Raw genomic sequence first — 22,338 nt, forward strand, 5'->3', positions numbered from 1 at the left:
CAACAATGGAGCTGCTAGTAGTGATGGAGAGATGCAATTAGCCCCATTAGTGGTTGAAATTATGATGTTGAACACAGTCAAAAGCAAAGTGGATGCACAAAACTACAGACACCATTCCGCCTTCATCAGATGTGATGCTGTTGGGTGGAGTCCTTTACGCTAGAATGTGGATCCCAGTCCCTGAAAGACAACATACCACAGCTTCCCAGTGAAATAAGCTGATGGCAGTGAAACGCGTCCCTGAACAGGGCCTGGCCCTGACGTGAAAATCCAGCCCTCTCTCTGTCACACACACAAATCCTTAAGTCATTCAGTCACTTATTTAATTAATTCATTGTTATTCACAACCAAGTGTGCATCATTAGAGATTTTGAATTAAAATATATTAAAATTGTTGTAAACAATTGGAAAACGACTTTCCTGCAGTCATCTCAGCTGCTATGTTGTAACTTTAAAGAAATATGCTTTTATTCTGTAAGCTACAGATGTATTTGTAAAACATTATGAAGTTAGTAAAGTGAACTCTATCCATCTCCATTGTTTAAGGCAATAAAATTAAATTCGAAAGTATTTGAACAAGTCCTTTAGAGTTCAGTTTGGGGCATCAGAGCAGAGCTTTCAGAAACGTTGATAATGATCATTCTCTTGAGGTGAAACATTTCCCACACCACGACCTCTAGTTCCTTTCTCTCATGCATGCACTCACCTGAGCATCGATTTACATGATTTATATCCTGAAGTTTTTGTTATTATTACTTAACAGCTTTTCGTAATGACTCTCTGTTACTGCTTTCACCTTCCCTTTTCTGTTAGGAGGGTTGTATCTTGTTGATAATTCACTACCCAGTTGCTCTTGATGTTACACCACTGCTTCCTCTGTGACCGCCCTCACTTAACACTGATGCACTGTGGCAGACAGCACTGCTGGGGCTGTCATTCTAGAGAGAGGAACCATTATTAAACATGAATTATGGAAGACGTTTATTACATTAGTGAGAGGGGTTTGCTGGTTCTGCTGTAATGGGTGTGTCAGGCCATCTCGGACTATTCAAACAGTATCCTTGTATCTCTCTTTCTTGCATGACTTGTGATGAATTCTACATTAGAGTTTAATTTATTTTTATCCAATGAAGAAACATAATGAAATGCTAGGTGGAGATTCCAGTCAGGGATTATGAAAAGAAAAGATATAAAAGAAACTGGTCAGTTTATGTCATTTAAAATGATATGACCAGAATGAAAACCACCAAATCATGTCTTAATAGCAAAATCTTTCCCCTTTAATCTGCAGAAATAGGATAGTCATTCTAGATACTTCCCAATGAATAACTTTACAGTGTGCACATTCATCATTTGCTTCTATAATTGAGCCAAATGACTGTCTCTGTTTCTAGTAATGAAAGAAAGAGCATGGGAGTTTATTCATTTGGAATTGATATACAAGTCAAGACATCAATGCGACTAAACTCAGTGTCTTTCTCTTTAAACAAAACCTACAAGTGAAACCAGCAGGTGATTCAAATTAGAAGAAACACATTTGTTTATGATTCAAATTAGAAAAAACAAACATTTGTTTATGTCGTCTCAGGCACAAGAACATCAATTTACCCATTGTGTACCCATTGTAACAAAACTGCTCTTTAGACAAAGGCAGAGAGTTGGATGGTGACACATGACACTCACCCACTCTTCGTTTGTATTGTGTCGTAGATGGAGAGTGATGGCAACGTTTCCAGGTAACATGACGATAAACAAGAATAATCAGCCTTGTCATTCAGTGCTGAGATCAGTTTATGTCTTGTGTTGTAATATAATATAATCATCAGGCTTGGATCGGATTATGAGATTATTATTATTATTATTGTGTTTTTTCTTACATGCCCCAGTTTAACTCAGTTATGATTCAACTTTTCCCAATAATAAAACCGACCCTCATTGAAGAGAAAGACAAGTGTTAAGAGACTTTTTCTTTTGTTTAAAAAAAGACCAACACAACCAAAAGCGAACAAAACAATGTGTCCATATATACATTTTACTGTGACAGTGCTTTGCACACTATAGTATGTGCCTAAATCTCACAGTGAAAACAAAAAGTCACAGAAACATTAAATAAATTATGTAATTTATCGCTGAAAAAGAAACAAACGTGTAACATACAGCACTACCCTACTGCAGTGACTCATACTGTTGCACACACAAGTTTTGTAAACATAACATAACTCATAAAACATAACTTAAATAACAGCTGTACAATGTAATGGTTAGACTGGCTTAGCTGGAACAAAAACAATACACAGTGGTAGGTGCTAACATACATTATCACTATACAGCCATGACAAAAAAATCAAAAACCTCCCCTTATATATTTCCATAAATAAATTAAAGAATCTCTCACATATACATTTCTTGATTACAATTTACAAATGTAAAAAGGCAACAGAGGGAACTTCAGAGAGGTTTACAAAATATTTACAGAAATTATTTACAGTGTTATGATACATCAATAATCACTTAAAATCACTGTTTACTTAACTGTCTTCATTTAAAATAGAACATTTTTCTTCATTTTGGTTGACTTCAAATAAATCAGCAGCTTTTTCATTTACAATGTAAACCATCTGTTACTCTCCACACTTATAGTAGATAGATGGGTCACAAAATGAAAAAATAAAAATAACATAAGAGTACATTTTCAGACATTTGAGACATAATGGATGATAAAGACAAATGGCTCTGATATAGGAGCCAAGTGAATGTGTAACTCTTTACGCAGGAGAAGAGAAGGCTGCAATATAACCATAAAGGCCATAACTGGCTGGGGCTAAAGCTCTAACATTAACTACCACAGAAACTAGTTTGGAAGGTAGTGGTGTCACTAAGGCATTTATGTACATCCAATAAACTTTGCTAAATTACCAGAGTGTGGATGGAAGGCACACACGAGTGTTAAGACCATGTAGGTCAGGCTTTTCAAGTTGAACTTGCAGAACTTGTTACTTCTGTTAGGTGTGTATCAACATACTGAGGGATGTGTTGGTAGCAAAGTAAGATATTTTTCAGATAGCTTCAAAGGAGTCAAGGCTCTGGCTGCTGAAATCATGCATTAGTCCTTCAGTTTGAAACCATTTTGTGGTCTGACTAAATGGCTTCCTGCAGTTCTGCTCTGTTTTGACATACTCAAAGTTTTTTTCTTCTTTTTTTCAGTTCTTTCTTCAAATTAGACGGCACAGTGCTGAGGTCAGAAGCATAAGCCACAAAATGAGCTCACAGGGGCCGAAGGGGGAGGGTTAAGCAGCAGCAGTAGAAAAAATGGCCTTCGTTGCTTCAAAAAATCACTTTAAACAAACAAATTTAAACAAAGCTAGTGTCGACTTCATCTTTGGGTCACGCAACCTCCACATCCTCCATGCTTAGCATTTGCCTCTGCAAAAAGAGTAACATTGAATAAGCCAAGGTGTAAAACAACATACTTACAGTCTATATTAACAATAAAGTGACTTTAAAGTATCAAAGTGATGATACCTGAGGGTAAACGTAGCCCTCAGAACTGTTCCTGCAGATGTGTAGCTCATCCTCTGTGGTTTTCTGGTAAACTGGATTGTCAAAGTGGATGGTGTTGGTGTTCTTCAAACGCCAGTTTCTCCAAAGCAACACTGCTCCAAAGATCAGCAGGGACATGACCACTGCAGAGCAAAAGAGGAGTTGAAGGTCACTTGGTGAGATCAGGGAAAGTAGTGAAAATGATTGCAGAATAAACAGGTTGCATGTGTAAGTGAGTATTTGACAGATAGCCATGAAGAACTGAAAATGTGGAACTTACGTATTGGCAACACGATGTAGAGAGCAATAGGGTGGGATGAAGGGGCTTCTTTGGGAAAGGCTGCCAATCTGTTACCTGAAAAAACAGAGAATACATTGTTTTCTTATATATAATATATATATAAGAATATAATTCCTTAAAGTTAGATGAGAAGATCAATGCCATTCTTGTCTGTATGGTAAATACTGTATGAAGCCACTGCCAGAAGATGGTTAGCTTAGCTTAGCAAACAGTGGAGAATCCAGGAAGTCACTGCATCAAGACAAGAAAATGTCCCACATAAAACCTCAACTTGTCGTTGTTACACTCTCATTGAGACATTACATGTTCATTTGTGAGCTTTAGAGGTGCTGACAGGCTGATATTGTTTGGACAGAGAGTTCCCCCCTGTTTTCAGTCTTTAAGATAACCGATTGTTGGCTATTTGCCTACTGTACATATATGAGAGTGACATTAATCCTCTCATATAACTCTTAGCAAGAAAGTGAATAGGCATATTTGTTTTATTATTTATTATGTAATGTACAGCAACACTTTAATTTAAAGCAGTTCAATGATCATTTCACTGGCCCTAAAGTAATCACTTCTGATGCTGGGAAGTGTCGGTTTATGTGAGGAACATAGTTTGTCAACAGTTTAACCACAATTTGAAATCCTTATGCTAAGTAAAATAAACTGCAGGTAACCATAACAACAAACATATGCCTCACAGTACATTTTAACAGTTACCTCACTGGTGAATTCATCAATTATGGATTATCTGGCTACAAACAATCTTCAAATAAGACTACAGCCGTGCTAGCTACTCTTTGAGACTGTACTCAGGTACAGTGATGCTTTGAGCTAAATGCTAACATTCAACATATACAAAACACATTAGACGTATTTTAAACCGCCTACTACACTAGCAGTATGTAGCCTAATTTGAGAAAAATGTAGCATGTAGTATGCAGCATGGAAACAAAAGCAAAATAGGCAGTAGGCTATGCCAAAAATACTAGAATTTTGTAATGATTTGGAAAAACATCTACCTCGCCTACTGTGTCCCACAATTGATATGTAGCCAGAGAATAAGGTTGATTAAGCACTCAAATTCTCGAAATTTTGCAGTTATCCAGAACCCCTTCCCAGTGGTGTAGGTATACACAATTTTACACACTAAAAAAAGCTCCAGGCTTTCCATATACCCACTTAAAAATGCCCAATGACACACAACAACATACTTGTGTCATCTGTTTTTCTTCTTCACATAGGCTAAATAAAGGTATTTCCACCGTAAATTGGTGCATAAAAATGTATCTGAATACAGGAAATGAAGTCGTTGATGCTCAAAACTTCCCTGGGGGAGGACACCCAGACCCCCCACTATGATATGGGCCCCCCTTCCCCAAAGGCAGATTCTGGCCAATATATGTATACCCACTACAATACATTAGACTACACCACTGCCCCTTCCTGTACCTTGAGCGGTGGCGGCAGGCTCCTCTGTGCTACGCTGGCTAGACGAGGTAGTTGTGAGTTTTTCGGTAGCTCTGGTGGTTGTAGTTGTAGTAGTGGTGGGGACAGGCAGCCTGGGTGGAGCAGGCTTGGTGGGAGCTTTGGGCGCGAGCGGTGCACCAGTTTTGTTTTCGGTAGGAGGGGCAACTGAGACTGCTGGAAAAGTAAATATATATATATATATATATTACTTTCATGATTTGATGTTACATTTCCATTTCCATTTCCAGTGCCATGTGCAGGGGACACCTACCTGTCACACATTTCCTCATGTCAGCTCCCATGGCCATGTGGTCAGGACAGGCGCAGGTGTATTTAGGAGAGTGCTGGTTGACCAGAGGGGCAGGGAGGCACAGAAACTCACATCCTCCATTCATACTGTTACTCTCTCTGCACCAGTTTGTACCTAAAGAGAGAAAGTTGGGTACAAGAAGCATTAGAGATCATTATATGGCCTTAACAGTTTGTTTGTTTGTTATGATAGCTCTCAAGGTCGAGTGATGTTTCTGTACCAATTGGCTGCTTGAGGTTGTGGTACACTACGATGTCCTCTGGCTGGGCCAGGTCTGTCGCCAGCTGAGTGATGTCCTTCCCTGTCAGGCGGTTGGCACTAAAAACAGCATTGTTGGTCATTTCTGTCCAAAACACTTTCTCCTGTTTAAAAGAGAAATGCAATACTATTATTTAACAACATTACTTTATTTAATTCATCATTTGCTAGTTTCCAACAAAACAAAAACGGATTAATGATAAAGACTGATTAATAATCAGCACCACTGATGCAAACTTATAGGGAATGAAGTGCACACTCAGCTCTGGCTTTATACTTCTTAACCATTTTAGCCGGATAATGCTCACCATGCATGAACTGGATTAATGACTGAAATACATGGTCATTTGTGTTTAAACAGGGAGGGATACATTTCATTTTAGTCGAGAATTATATTTATATGATATTTATATGGCAGACCTTCCTTTCCTTTGACTTATTTTGTCATTTGAGGCAGATCATATGTTAACGTCAGCAGCCTTAAACAATTTTAACCTCCAATGACTTAATTTCCATTAGGAGATACATTGACTTCATCACTAACCTCAAAGACAGTCAGAGAGAGGGGGTGGGTGAGCTTTTCCTCGCTGAAAATGAGGCTGTGTCGTGTCCCCCCGTTCACATCAATGCTGGACAGAGTGTGCATCTTGGCGTCCACCCAGTAGAGACGCTGGTTGACCATGTCTGTCCACAGGGAACAGGAAACACACCAAGACATATTATAAATATTTGACTGGTTAATATAACTGTGTGCTCATTATGCAGTTTAAATATAAGTTATTGGTTTCCAATCAATGCATCCATGACATTCTGCTTACCCAGGGTGATGCCATTGGGCCACACAATGTTATCTGTTACCAAGGCAATGCGATCCGCTCCATTCAACCCACTCTTCTCTATCTTGGCCTCCTCACCCCAGTCTGTCCAGTACATAAAGCTAAAGAGGACACAGAATAGAAAATTGAGAACAAAAAGCTCCAGTTGATCCAAAACTTAAAAAATACATTTCAACAATTTCACTAATCTGCAACCTGTCTGAAACTTTGACTTACTTATTTACAGGGTCGACTGTGATGGCTCTTGGCTTATCCAGGTTATTTGTGATCAGGGTCTTCCTCTTGCTGCCATCTGTCGTTGCCACAGAGATAGTCTTCAAAACGCTGTCAGTCCAGTAGATGTTTCCATGGATCCAATCCACCGCAATGCCCTCTGGGGCCTCAATCCCACTGCCAATTACTACAGTGTGGTAAGAGGAATTACCGGCCACGTCTATCTTGGAGCTGTCGGGAAGAGTTTCACTTTAGAGACAGATATCGCTTTCAAGTCAAATACAGTTATAGATACAGGCTTTCTGGTGCAGCACCTAATGATCAGATCTTACTTAAACCAGAGGTCTCCCCTCTACTACAACATCCTTGACAGAGACAGAGAAACAGATCAATAAAGTTTCAGAGTCTTTCTAACCTGTAGATTTTCTTCAGAGATTGGTCAGACCAGAAGATCATCTTGTTAGGCATGTCAATGTCTAAAGCCACCACGTTCTTCAGCTGGGGGATCAGACGGACGTACTCGTTGCGGTCCACCGTCATCGTCCTCACCTCGTGTCTAATGGTGAAGTAGAGGGTGGGTACAGTGCCTGGAGGACACAGAAAAGAAAGGAAAACAAATCAGATAGCACTACAAAACTTAGGTCATGCAAATCTGTCAGTTGTCAGATGACACTACTCTTGAGTAAGTACACTAAGGACAGGCTTTTTCTTTCAAACATTACCTGATTCAGCCTTGCATGTCTTGCTCACAGGGTTGATCTCGTAGCCCTTCTCACAATCACACTTGTAGCTGCCAGGCAGGTTGATGCAGATCTGACTGCAAGTGTCCGGCTCAGCACATTCATCAATGTCTGCAGGTGAAGGAGCAGAAGGCCATGGGGCAAACAAAGTCACGTTTCTAATTCACTGTTTTCTTAAAATACATGTCCATAATCCAAAACTGATCACAGCTGACATCTAAAATAGACTAAATTTGAATTGTCAGACTCCCTCTTCTCACCTTTACAGGTTTTCTTGTCCAGCTGCAGGCTGTATCCAGCAGGGCAGGAGCAGTTGTAGCCAACCTGCAGGTCGTTGCAGGAATGGGAGCATCCACCATTTCCAGTCAAACACTCATTGTTGTCTGTGGGGATGCAGATACACAGAGCTTACACAGTATTCATGACAACAATTTTCCTAGTGGTAGCTCAAGTCCACAGTGAACTAGCTCATTCAAACCACAAACTATCTAGGCCACTCAGCCGAGGCTGCTTGGCTAGCTGTTCCAATCATATTTTCCAGACTAATGTGGTTTCACGTTTTCTTTTTCTACGGGCAGCAATGGAGACTGAGTGTATACCCAAACTTTGATACACTTCCTGGTCTGATACTTTTTGGCTGTTGGGTCGATAGTAAAATAAGCCTTCACTTACTGCACTCTTTGACAGGTTCATCAGACCAGTCCATGCAGTCTCTCTGTTTGTCGCACACTTTCTCCATGCTGATACACTCTCCGCTGCGACACTTGAACTTGGTGGGGCCTTCACACACATTTACTGTGAAGAAGAACAAGAGAGTGAGAATTTATCTGTGATTTAATGGTATGAGACTGCTTTGCAGTCATGCAAGACATTACGACTTTTCCATGGGTCTTAAGGAAAATATGTTAGCATCTGTGTGGGCTGTAGGTCTGGCACGATATCAGATTTTCACTACACCATTATCGTGGCCAAAATAATTCACAATCACAATATATTTTATTATATATTATATTATTATGATATCTATGGACATTCAAATTCATCTTTAACTTTGTTTAGTGAAGGATAATCTACACATTATTTATTACACTGACAATTTTCTACTTAAAGGGATACTTCACCGATTTAGCATTAAGCTTTGTATCAGTAGAAACCCGGTAGTATTTTTGAATGATCGTGCTTCCCTCCCTCATGTCCCCCTGAGACGAGAGATCTCTGTATTGTGGGTCTGGAAAAAAGCCTCAGATGACGCAAAATGACGATTTTTGCATCATCTGAGGCTTTTTTGCCCAGAGGCTATGGACTACAGTCCAACTTCCACATATTTCAAACCCGCTCATAGGGGGTTGGACTCCGGCATTCTCCAAAATTCCACAAAACAAAACGAGTGTCAGCCATCTTGAATCCTCGCGTAGCTTTAGTGGCTTCTCAGCATCAAAACTTTAGATAGATAGATAGATTTATTCTTCCCGAACGAAATTTTAGAACAACAATTATGTGCATTCAAACTACCGCACACGTGTACCAACGGGATACATTGGTACAGATCGGAGATATGCAGGACACTTTATTACAGACGGAATACTCGACACAGCTTCGCCCGCCTGCTATGGAGACCAGCGGTGCTGATTGAAGCGTCTGGCCGGTAAAGGGACATCATCAGCGGCGGACGTTGAGCGAGTTTGCGGGTGGAAAACTAACGTTAGCCGGCCATCTGTTCCATCAATCCTGCTTGCAAGTGTCCACTCATTAGACAACAAACTGGACTACATCCAACTTCAACGAAACTCCCAACACGAGTTCAGAGACTGCTGTGTTTTTGTTGTTGTGGAAACAATTGCTATGGACTATGCAGCTACCGCACTGTCGCCGGGTAAGACTAGTGGAGGTGAGCTGTGTTAACACGGACTGCCTGCCGCAGATATGGGGTGCTTGTATCCAACTAACTGCTAACTGCTGGTGGAGTTTGTGACTGTTAAATGCCGACCATTCAACATTACACGCAAATTTGTACCAAGCGCTAATGCTAGTAGCTAGCTATGTGTTAGCTGAACCTTACGGAGCATATCATGTGTACTAAATGTAGCCTGTTTCGTATGTCGTTTTTATATAATGTCGTTTCATATATTTTAATTGTGTAACCAATTGAGCCACGGTGAAACGTTGTTTCGTGTATATGGTTGAAATGACAATAAAACAGACTAAAGTTGAGTTGACTGTCTCACTGTCTGTCTGTAACGGTAGGCGTGGCTTGTGGGTAGACGCTAAAGCAGCAAAGCAAGTGCATTCTGGGATTTGGTGTCTTTCATCCACATGAGCTAAAAACACATTTTCTGGCTTTTCTCGGCCTAGAAGCCACCAATTTCAAAAAAAAAAAAATCACATTTCTACTACATAAGTGACCCAATTTAAAGATATATTCATCTTTCCAACGGTGAAATATCCCTTTAATATGATGGTTGCTACCCAAACAGCACACATGGTGGTACTGGTAGGATGGGGGTGAATGCCATGTTATTCCCTTGCCTGTGGCTCAGACAGCAGCACTTTTACGCACACAGAATTCCGGAGATTTTCGAAAATAATAAATAGATTACTTTGATGTTGTATATTAAATTGCCTATAGTGCAAAGGCAACCACAGGAACTAAGGGAGGCAGAGGAAGCGAGAACGGAAAGAAATGGAATATTTACACAAAGTGATTGCATGTGTATTGTTAACATGATATCAATATTTAATTTTTAAATGTCAAGGTTATCGTCAAAACCACAAATCACAAAACACCTAATCTGTATACCAATAAGTGCGTGGGTGAACAGTCACCTATGTGGCAGCCAATCTCATCACTGAGGTCCCTGCAGTCGGGCTCTTTGTCACATTGGCGGCTGCCATGGATACAGGCACCGTCATTACACTGGAACTCATCTGGGCGACAAGTAGGACGACCTAGAAAAAGAATACAAATGGATAAACACAAGGGAAAGAGACGTTGAAATGAGACCGAGAGAAATGGGAAAAGGAATAAGATTACATAGAATAAGGAGAAACTCCTCGCTGACATAATTTGATGGGGATCTTGGCCCTGGATGGCAACAGGACATTATGTATGCCCAAGCATGAATATGCTACATCTGTTAGGCTCAGTTTTCTATTAAAGTAAAAAACTAAATATGGGTTTGCAGAAGAGAACACTCCATGAAAGCCAACTCACTGCAGTTGACCTCGTCTGATCGATCCTGGCAATCAATGCCTCCGTCACACCTCCAGCTGCTGTGGATACACGCCCCATCTTCACACTGGAAGTCGTGGACGCCGCAGTGCACAGCTGTCTTCTCCGGCTGCCGTCCCACACAGTTCTGCGGCCACTCGTCCGACCCATCGGCACAGTCCTTGTCTCCATCGCAGCTCCACTGGGCCAGCACACACACTGAGTTGTTACACTGAAAGGAATGAGCGCTGCAGCTGGGTTTGGGGCAGGAAGCCTCATCTGAGCCATCAGAACAGTCGTTGTCAGCATCGCAAACGTAGGTGGGGGATACACACTGGCCGTTGGCACAGCGAAACTCGCCAGCTCTGCATTGTTTGGCGGCTGTGGTGAGGCAGCAGAGGGAGAAGAGAGGCTTTAATGTGATGTTAAGGCTAGAAATGGATCAGATGTGAAATTCACACCAAAAACAACAGTGGAGTTATTTTATTGTTATAATAACCTTATATTTGTTTCTAAATACCAAATTTACAAACATTATCTGTATATCAGGATTTGTTTTCGTTTGTTTGTGTGTTTCTTTTGCTGCAATATGTGAAATAAATGTATTCAATTCTGCAAACACTCCTATCTGCTGCAGTGGGACTATCATGCACCTTATTTAAACTTCCTTATCTCCTCACTTTATTTGTAAATATTTATCTCTATGCACTTAGTAGTAACTATTCATACATAGTGTATCAAGCAGACTTGGCTTGGTAACCAGAGGGTTGCCTGTTCAAGTCCCTGAACGGACCAAGTACAGATGTGGACTGGTAGCTGGAGAGGCCTGTTCACCTCCTGGGCACTGCTGAGGTACGCTTAAGCAAGGAACCGAACCCCCAAACTGCTCGAGGCACCTTTAATGGGTAACCTGCATGTATTAGGTCCTGTGTGTGCATCTTTGCTTGTGTCACAATAAGAGTGTAAAAATGTAATTTCCAAATCATCATCATTAAAAGTATGTATTCTTCTTCTTTACTTATCTACACTATGTATCTGTTATTGTACTTTGTTTTGCTGCTGTGACACTTCCATTTCCCTGTGTAGGATCAATAACTTGTATCTTATCTTATCTTAATTTAACTATAGATAACACCATACTTCTGTAAGCAAAATCAGGTAGTCAATTTGTTTTTGGCTATTAAGTTTTTATTGTTTGTGATATTTAAGTATGTTGTAAAAAGGGTGAAATAATCATAAAACTTACTGCAGTTTTTCTCGTCAGCTCCGTTGTCACATTCAGCTTTGCCGTCACAGTGCCAGGCTCCTGGTATACACTGGTTGGTGGGAGCACCGCAGTTGTACTCTGACTGCAGACATGTTTTGGTTGCTGAGGACAGAAACAGGAAGTATGACTGAAATGATCTCACGTATTAACAAAGAGTTAAGGCCTGTGCATACAGTTAAAGTATGTTGTAAAACTGAAAAATCATTTACTTAATAAATCATTTACAGTTGCGCCATTGTTGTGTTTCTGCTTTACATGATTTTATGTTATGAGCAGGTCAAGAAAATGGTTTCTGTGCTTGTTTTTTCTTCACATTTTGTATTAATAAGTGTAACAATTAGCTGATTAATCTATTAGTAAATTGACATTTTTTTTATGAAATCAATTGACTATTCTGAATTGTTTATTAAATAATTCCTTAAGCAAAAATTCCCATGACCTGCTGGTTCCAGCTTCTCAAATGTGCATTTGTGATGCTTTTCTTTGTCATATAGCAAATCAAAAGTCTTTTTTGAATTGTTGGTCAGATAAAACAAGCAATTCAAATCAGACGTCACCTTGGGCTCTGGGAAATTATAGGCATTATTACTACCATTATATAATATTATAGTCTAAACGATTAATTAAGAAAATCAAGGGCAGGTTAATGGATAGTGAAAATAATCCCTAGTTTCAGTCCTATTCATATGTATTTAATATTTTCTTTATTTTCAAGGTAGATGAAAGTCACACATCCTCAGTAATATAATAACTTACTGCATGTTGCAGGCAGTTCATCAGTTCCATCACCACAGTCGTCAGTTCCATCACAAATCCACCTCCTGGTAATGCACCTCCCATTTCCACACTTGAACTGAGTGGAGCTGCATGTGACGGCTGCATCTGTAAGTGATCAAAAATGAGTTTATTTGACTGGAAAACGGGTATCATTGTGAGGTTAATATTTAACTGAAAAAAAAAAGTTACTATTGAAGGCCACTGACATTCAGATAACTGGGAAAACCACACCTTCTACTCTTTGCTTAACTCAGAGGAAATGTCCAGATTAAGACAACACTGACTCATGTTAGAACAAGACATGAAGTAATAATACTTTAAAGTATTTGGCTCTTTCTTTACAGAAAAACAAGATTAGTAGTCCTACCTCCTTTATCTTTATTCCCCCATGACACACACACACACACACACACACACACACACACACACACACACACACACACACACACACACACACACACACACACACACACACACACACACACACACACACACACACACACACATTAAACTTTTCTTTATTTCACTTTACTTTTGGACATAAAATTCCATATTAAATAAGAGATAGATAGAAAAGAAAAGAAATGAGAGGAAGAGACAGACTTAAAAACCTTAAAAAATATGTGTTTCATTTGATGTTGCAGCTTTTGTAGGAATATCCACTCATCACTCATCTGCATCTTATCTTCTCCTACAGGTGTTCACTCAGGTGTAGCAACCATTAATGTAAAGCAGGTTTAACCCAACCACAAGCCTTGGGTGGTTTGACACATTTCCGGTAGGAAAGAGGGCTCAAATGGCTCTTTTTGTCACGTCAGTGGCAGTAGCTTCACTACTCAGCTTGAAATTTCCAAAGTGGTACGACTAGGCCTGCACGATTCAGGGAAAAATATGAATCATGATTTTTTAGCTTAGAATTGATATCACGATTTTCTGCCACGCTTTTTTTCTCACGAAGTGTAATGTTTATTGCACACATGAACCATGACAAAACAAAACAAATTGGCAGTACCAAACATAGATTGTTTTTGGCACGCGATTTTATAACGATTAATCGTGCAGGCCTAGGTACGATCTTATATTAATCCCGGTTTATTTTGGCAGATGTCTTGCCCCGAGATAATCACACCTCAATGAACCCGCCAGTCAAAGCAAAGAGGGCATCAATATCAAGGCACATGTGAAACTAACAAAGGCCATTCACAATCAAGTGTGTGCCCATCCTCCATCACCTCTGCACTGCCAGTCTCTCCTGTGACCTGAAGGCTGGGGACATGAAAGACTATGCCTTTAAGACAATAGCATGGGAGGAGTTGAACAATCACACCACCCGTTGCTGATTGGTCCCAGAGTGACATTCCTCACAACAGCATCTCCACGGTGACCCACAGTCAAGAGGCGTAGACTAAATACAAGGAAGTCATCTGAGTGTGTCAATGAGTGATGACAGGACAGGCACAGTACAGGTCTAATGTGTGATGGATAACGATTAACGAGTAATGATGATTCAGGAAATTGTGAAATAAGGAGAGGATGCTTTCTCAATACTGGGCTTGCCACCGAGCGTCACCTCCCTCCTGCTTTGAAAATATAAAAACTGAAGTGAGAAATTGACTGAATCTCATCTTTGGTTATTCTTGGAAACATCAAACTAAAATATCTGTCCTTCAAATTTCTCAACAACCGTTGATCCAATCAACTTCAGACCTGGCGGGTGTATTGCTAAGGAGTGTGAAGTTCTTTGGATAAGCAGTTCTCGAGAAAGCTGCAAGCAGCAATACCAGAGGCCAAGCAAAAACAAAACAAACCAACAGGTATGTTTTGAAAGGGGCACTGCAGTAGTTAAGTTGATTCTGGGCTTCACTGATTAGGGGAAAATGTTGGCTGAGCTTGAGAGGCTCTTCCTGTGTACCCCATGCGCTCACTCTTTCAAGGAAACCAGAAACACACACAAATGCTTCCACACATGGCCGGAAGGCTAGATGTGCATTCCAGGAATAGAGTTTTTGAGGAACGCTCCAGTTGTTCCTGAAGATGTGCGGTGACACATGTACTATGAAAAAAAAGTTTCTCCGCAAACCTCGCTCACTTTCCCTTTATGAGAATTGTTCGTTCATTCCGGTTGCAGGAGAGGAAGCAAAAGTAACTGACCTCCAAACTCCTGACCTCGTCTCTGAGGGTGGAAACTGTTAACAATATTTAGGCCCGTGTTTTCATTTTCTACTGCTAATCTTCCCTGCCGCTTCCACATGAGTCACAAGCCTCCCAATGAATACTGTTCAGCAAGAGGAGGTTTCCTTTAATTCTTTACAGGAAGTCTTTTCCGTGGTGAAAAGTTCAGGTTTAGTTTGGCTCATGAAGAATATATTAGTTATTCACTATTTTTAAATCCCCAATTTTTATTTAAGATCTACTTCAAATGTTACTTAGTAATCCTATGAAGCATGTTAAAAGTGTTGTTGAGCATATCTTGTCTCTATGGCTATCCTGAAAATGTAACTGGTTAACCTAGGCCATAATTGTATTTCCTCTCATATCCAAAAAGCTGCAAACCTGTCACGCACAGCTGAGAAAGCCGAGTTCAAAAACTACTGCAACTGCATCTTAATTAAAACGGTGGAACAAGCTACTGTACGTGCTTCTTACATTTACAGCTACAGACAGAGAACTGACTACAAGACCGCAAATTTCAGTAAACAGACCTGTTTGAACAGTATCTCAAGCAGAGTGCATCAATTGCTTCTGCAGTGAAACTGCATCTTTCAGATGCTATTTATATCCACAGTGTGAACCTGACAACCAGCAAACCACCAAGTCATAACACCACCATGTAAGGCCATTGGAGTACTACCTCAAAAGCACACCAGACTGCTATAATTCACTTCAAAATGTATGAAAACTCATACTTGTTTGACAGCAGAAACAAGTTGAACTACTGGCAGATACTCACAAGAGGTTAGACAAGTTGTCATCACAACGCTGCATGACAACAATCCCTCTTTGTGACCACATGAGACTTTGTCCACTAACAATGCATTCCTGTCTTTTGTGGCACATACTTGTAGTACACACACACACACACACTCAAAACCTTCACAACGGGGTGTGTTTATTGACTCAAACGTGCACCTAGCAGTTAATAACTAACCAGGATGCATGTGCATCAGAAGACACTTCAGTCCGTAGTGGTTTAATAATCTATAGCTGCACTATATTGAGATTAATTTACTGAGGTAATGACTTAATATTATTGTAGCCTAAGTATTGTGGCTAAATTAAGTTTGATTCATCAGGTGTATCAAACTGCTGCACATTTATTCTGTAACTTTCACTTGATATCAGTATCTTATTCCTGCAGATTTTAGTGAATGGGCAACACCAGGCCTTGATTATAAAGCATGCTCCAGAGGTGTTTCTAAATGATTGATGGATAAAGTGTTGTCTTTGTGAGTCGCCACAGTCTAAAAGTTTAGTCTCCCATGTGGAAATCTGCTTTTTTTAAAACTCTTCTTTAATACAGACAGTGCATGGCTATGCCTCATTTTAGGAGTATGCTAAACACAAAGTGAATACATTAAACAAACCCAAGCCTGACCTTTAAACAAATTAAAATGAAGTGCACATGAATATTCCCCTCTAAAACACACACACACACACACACACACACACACACACACACACACACACACCACTAGATCTGATGACTGGAAGCCAGTGCCATGAACTGGAAAAAAAAATATTAAATTTGAATCTTTGATTCCCTAGAAAGTTGATATTATCGGAGATTACTAGCAGAATGGGCCTTTAAGGCATATTTTTGGCCTTAAAGGGCATTAGGGTCACTCCTTCACTAATCGTGTTATTTGTATGAAAATAAATAAAAATCTATTTATGGCCAAACTCAATGGTGATGATGTGGGACTAAAATTAAAGAGGCTTTTCATATTTTATTATTTATTTTTATAGTGTCAGTGAAGTATTATTATTTTATATATAACTCACCACTTCTTAATATGATTTGTATGTTATAGCAGATTATACTCTTCAGAGAAGCCAACACAGAGCACATCTAAAGCATATTTTTTTATTTGGCTATCTCGTGATATTGTATCTGTTATTCTCTCTCTTCAACAGGGTTGTACACTCTAAACCTAAACATTTTTATTTTTATATTGCCTTCTATTTGTCTACCAGTAAAACACCTTGTGATCTCTGCTTCCAAGTACCATATAAATAAAATATGCTTGCTGATAAAGCTATTTTTCTTTTCTTTTTTGCTTTAGAGTGGTGTCTTATAAGTCGGCTGTGGACCTTTATGTACAGTGTGACGCTCAAAATATTATTAATTCATTCACAGTAATCCATATAGCCTTAGTAAAACCTTTGGAAGCTATTTTCTCTAGCATGACGTGGTATATTACTGTCTAGGGATAACACACACACACACACACACACACACACACACACACACACACACACACACACACACACACACACACACAGCTTAGCTTTGGATACACTTTTACAGCTAAAAGGAAAAATTCAGATTTTCCCAGCATCTTATTTCCTCCAGCGTGCTGCAGAGGAGGATGCATAAACGCTGGTGTTTTAGCCGCACCCTTTCACTTTGACAACAGCCTGTTTCTGCGTTTGTTCCGCCCACCTGAAACTTGAAACGGACCGGCAGCACGGAAGGACGTGATTGGCTTTTAAGTTGCATTCTAGAACGATACGAACCAATCAAAGCGCGGTGCGTAAATTTCATTCATTCTACATTGTAAACTACACTGTTGTTATCGCATACAATATGTAATGTCTGTGTCCTTATTGTAGGCCTATTGGTTCGTGAAATATGGTTGATATTTAGTAAGAAAGGTACTTGCCAGGAAATCACATTTCTTACCTGCTTGAGGCGAAAAATGAATCAGCATCAACAGACAGCAACATGTGGACAGTCCGGTGAGTCCCTTCCACATCCCAAACATGTCCTGTCCTCCTTATTTGTCAGCTAAAGAAGAGCCAGATATGGAGTTCACCACAGGATATGTGCGTAAAAAGGCTCTGGGTTAGACGGAGAGGGCAGAGAGCAGAGTCAAGCCGAGGTTGTGCGTAACAGGCGAGTGCCAGCAAAATATTTAGGAGTCCTAGTCACATCTGACGATTTTCTATGAGGCTGACACGAGGGCGGTGCTAGAGCAGTGGTGTGATGTTTAAAAGTAGACGTGAGCACCGCCGGGGGGAGGAGCCACAGTGTTGCTGTATCACCGTGTGTGTGTGTGTGTGTGTGTGTGTGTGTGTGTGTGTGTGTGTGTGTGTGTGTGTGTGTGTGTGTGTGTAATATGTCGTCCATCCCCCCTCCATCCACCCATCTATTCCTCCCAAAACGTAATTTCCAGTGTGTCCGAGAGGAAGGAGATGTACTGTGTGTGTGTGTGTGTGTGTGTGTGTGTGTGTGTGTGTGTGTGTGTGTGTGTGTGTAAGAGGGCGAATGAAAGGAAAAGGGGGAAAAACGGACTGACAGAACTGACTAAGGCAGTTCGCGTGTTATAGATATTTAGTGATGGTAGCAGTCTCTCTAAGAAGAAGCAGCAGCTTTTAAAGTGTTACAGACGCAACAAAATATCATAAAACGGCAGTCACACCAAGTCAGGATCACTGTAATGATGTAACATTAGAAATGGCAGAAGAAAGATAAATGACACAATAATAATTAGGCTAATAACCTAATAAATACATACATACTCTCTCTCTCTCTCTCTCTCATATTAGTTAATGGTAAAATTGTAGTGAAGCCAGTAATTTAATGCGATGATGAAGGTTTCCAGCTTTCAGGTAAATGTAGGTCTAGCTGTATTTGGCATTTGGTCACTTTGAAGCTGTTTTTGCTTGCTATAATCTTTCCTCCTGTTCAAATTGAGCATTAAGACAACCCCTCATTAAGTCAAAGTCCACAACACAGTCCTCATTTTGTGAAAATATTCCAAAGTTTATCAGAAGCTAACATGAGGCTTCTGCGGTCCGTGTTAGAGGTATCAAGTGGATATGTTTCAAAGTTTTAGGCTACTGTCTTTCTAGTTAGCTCCTACAAATCTAAACTTTGGGGTGGATGGTTGGGTCAAACAAACACGTGATTTCACCCAGGAGACCCGTGTCGTGTCCCGTGCCTGAAAGGCTGTGCACAGCGGGGTCGTCATCAACCGCAAGGCGGGGGCTTTCCGGCCGCACGTCAAAGTGTTCTAGAGCAAGACACTAAACCCCAAGTTGTTCCCCGGACACTACTATGTGTGCTATGAAGCCTATTGTACTATTTTATGATATGAGAAGAATGAAAGTCTAAGCCTGAAAGTCATCATACATCAGTGAAGTAGATCTGGAGTATTCAAATGTAAAACATCAGGTTCATATATATCCACAGTCACATTGTGTTCATTCTCAAAAGCAAACAGAACATTAGTAATGTTGCAAAATGTCTTGGAAAGATGATAACCTGTACTGTAATATTGTTTAATGTAGCATTTCCAAGGAAGTGATAATTACTGGGAGAAAATGCTCTATCAGTTCATTCTGCTAATGTATGTAGCTCCCAAAAGATAACACAGTGTCTCAGAAAAGTGAGTCAGTTTCCCCCACGTCTTTCTTAATGCATCAGACTGTTTTACATGTAGAGTTGTAAAGTGTGTGGATTCCGATACTAATGTGTGTGTGTGTGTGTGTGTGTGTGTGTGTGTGTGTGGGTTAAGAGGAGGAAGACCTTAGCCTTGCTCCTGGTAGAAGCAGGGAGCTGTGAGAGGTATTCCAGGAATGTCGAAAAAGCTGCTGGATTACAATTTCTGCTACGTCCACCACCATCACTACACACACTATTAACACACCCACAGTGAGGCACACTGAAAGTGTAATGTGTATGGATATGCATGCACAGTACATTTTTCAGCTGTGATTTAGTAAAACATCAACTTCACTGACTTCCAAAAAACAAGTGAGTCATACTAAAAAGACTTTCAGGGATCTCCATCTGAGATCACTTGATGGAATTGAGCCATCGTTAAGGTTATCAATTTCAGCTGGGCTTTTTCCTACTATGACAAGTCAAAATGTCTGCTGTGAAAAAGGTCTATTATCTCTAACCAACTCTAACCACCAAGTTTAAAACAAGGATGTTGTTTTTATTTACACTCACCTAAAGGATTATTAGGAACACCATACTAATACCGTGTTTAACCCCCTTTCGCCATCAGAACTGCCTTCATTCTTTGTGGCATTGATTCAACAAGGTGCTGGAAGCATTCTTTAGAAATGTTGGCCCATATTGATAGAATAGCATCCCCCACACCATTACACCACTACCAGCCTGCACAGTGGTAACAAGGCATGACAGATCCATGTTCTCATTCCGTTTATGCCAAATTCTGACTCTACCATCTGAATGTCTCAACAGAAATCAAGACTCATCAGACCAGGCAACAGTGGTGGTGGTTATTTGAGTCAAAGATCTTCTATCAGCTTGAATCACTCGGCCCATTCTCCTTTGACCTCTAGCATCAACAAGGCATTTTTGCCCACAGGACTGCTGCATACTGGATGTTTTTCCTTTTTCAGACCATTCTTTGTAAACCCTAGAAATGGTTATGCGTGAAAATCCCAGTCACTGAGCTGATTGTGAAATACTCAGACCAGCCCGTCTGGCACCAACAACCATGCCACGCTCAAAGTTGCTTAGATCGCCTTTCTTTCCCATTCTGACATTCAGTTTGGAGTTCAGGAGATTGTCTTGACCAGGACCACACCCCTAAATGCATTGAAGCAGCTGCCATGTGATTGGTTGATTAGATAATTGCACTAACGAAAAATTTAACAGGTGTTCCTAATAATCCTTTAGGTGAGTATATTTTCCCCTGAAAAATTGACATTTCGGAGACACGATTTCGCTTAAATAAATGTTTTGCTTAAATCTTTTTAATGTTAATTGTATTCCTCTGCACATGTAAACTGCTGCTGTATGTGGGACAATTTATACTTATCTAAAACCACTGCTGTCCTAATAAACCAGTAGCTTTTTGAATTTGAGCCAACAAATCTGATTACTCTTATCTACCATCAATTAGTGTATGTGCTGCATTGGGCTAGTCCGCTAATCACACTGAATGGAATTTAGTTTCCCTTCATTATTTTATTCATTATTATACTTTCAATTTCTGTAAAAAACAAAACAAAAAATGTGAGTGTCAGCAGAAAGTTCTTCTTCAAATATTCCTAACTGGGAGCAGCTCAGTCAGCAGTGCAGAAGACATAAGTCATTGAGTTATAGGAGTACTACATATATAAATCCATACTAGTCTCCATAAATTCATCCAGGCAGGCCTTCATAGGCCCTTGACTTCAAATTATACACTTGATATCAACATTTGTCTCTATACCAAACAGAGAACAAGACTCGGTGAGATAGACACAGAGAATATACTGTACACTACTTTATCAAATACTGACTGTGTCTGCTCAGTATGTGTATGTTTTCTGTCCTTCGCTATCTGTAAAAGTCATGTACAGTGTCTCAGGACCAACAGATTTGATAACTCTACACACACACACACACACACACAAACACACTTTCTTGGGGGAAGTCTATGCTTGTGCTGTGTGTCGTTTTTATAACTCTCTGGGTCTTACAGTCCTTCACGCCTTTTTACGTGTACGTCTTAACATTTGTATTTCAAAGTCTGTGCATAATGAAATATATATATATATTTTAAAGCATATAAACAGCTACTAGCCAGAGCTTTTTCTCCTCTTAAAAGTTTCTCTGCACTCATCTCTGCTGCCTACAAATACAGCGAAACAATGACTTCCTTAAGAAGTTCCTTTATTGAACCTATAAACTGGTTTTGAGTTGAAGTGATCCAGGAGTTCCTATAACACCCCCCCACTGCTAGAGGCAAACACTTCGAATCCCAACACAGACCACACTGTCGAGGTTCTTTTTAAAACCACACACAGCACATCCAAACATGTGCCAAGTTCCCTCCTCCTAACAGACACTGCACAGTCAACATGTTTGTCTCAGTGCCAGCCAACCCGCTTACAAAATACACAAAAATATGAGGGGTATAGCAAGGATGTTTATACCATCTGGATAAAGAGCTTCTGTATTCATTTATTTGCATGAACTTACTGAGAAGTGACTTACTGAGAAGTTTAATGTTGATTTTATATTTCTTGTTATGTTGGAGGCCATGTTGGAAATAAGGTCAAGTTGGGCCAAAACAACATCTAAATTCCCAGGAAGTGATTTTACATCGCAGTGCCTCACATTTCCTTTGTGAAAAGCTTAAAATTCAAGGACAGTTTTGAGAAAATAATACAAATACACAAGGTTGAATTAAAAAGGTCATCCTGTTTCATGAGGAGCAGTGAAATGACTGACTGGTGTTTG

General features: G+C 40.1%; 1 protein-coding gene across 1 annotated transcript; it reads right to left on the reverse strand.

Moving 5' to 3' along the window:
- Positions 1 to 1,397: 1,397 nt before the first annotated feature.
- ldlrb (low density lipoprotein receptor b) lies at positions 1,398 to 18,056 on the reverse strand. Its single transcript, XM_078281266.1, has 18 exons — positions 17,812 to 18,056; positions 12,888 to 13,013; positions 12,111 to 12,233; positions 10,868 to 11,245; positions 10,480 to 10,602; positions 8,329 to 8,451; positions 7,917 to 8,039; positions 7,639 to 7,767; positions 7,332 to 7,503; positions 6,920 to 7,147; positions 6,686 to 6,804; positions 6,412 to 6,551; positions 5,830 to 5,971; positions 5,571 to 5,723; positions 5,282 to 5,473; positions 3,821 to 3,895; positions 3,523 to 3,683; positions 1,398 to 3,423 (listed from the first exon to the last, which is right to left on the reverse strand). Exons 1-18 carry the CDS (start codon positions 17,891 to 17,893, stop codon positions 3,385 to 3,387), a joined length of 2,628 nt encoding a protein of 875 aa, XP_078137392.1. The 5' UTR covers positions 17,894 to 18,056; the 3' UTR covers positions 1,398 to 3,384.
- Between the last annotated feature and the right edge of the window lie 4,282 nt (positions 18,057 to 22,338).

Source organism: Sander vitreus, chromosome 2 (genome assembly GCF_031162955.1).
Source record: "Sander vitreus isolate 19-12246 chromosome 2, sanVit1, whole genome shotgun sequence".
NCBI lineage: Eukaryota > Metazoa > Chordata > Actinopteri > Perciformes > Percidae > Sander > Sander vitreus.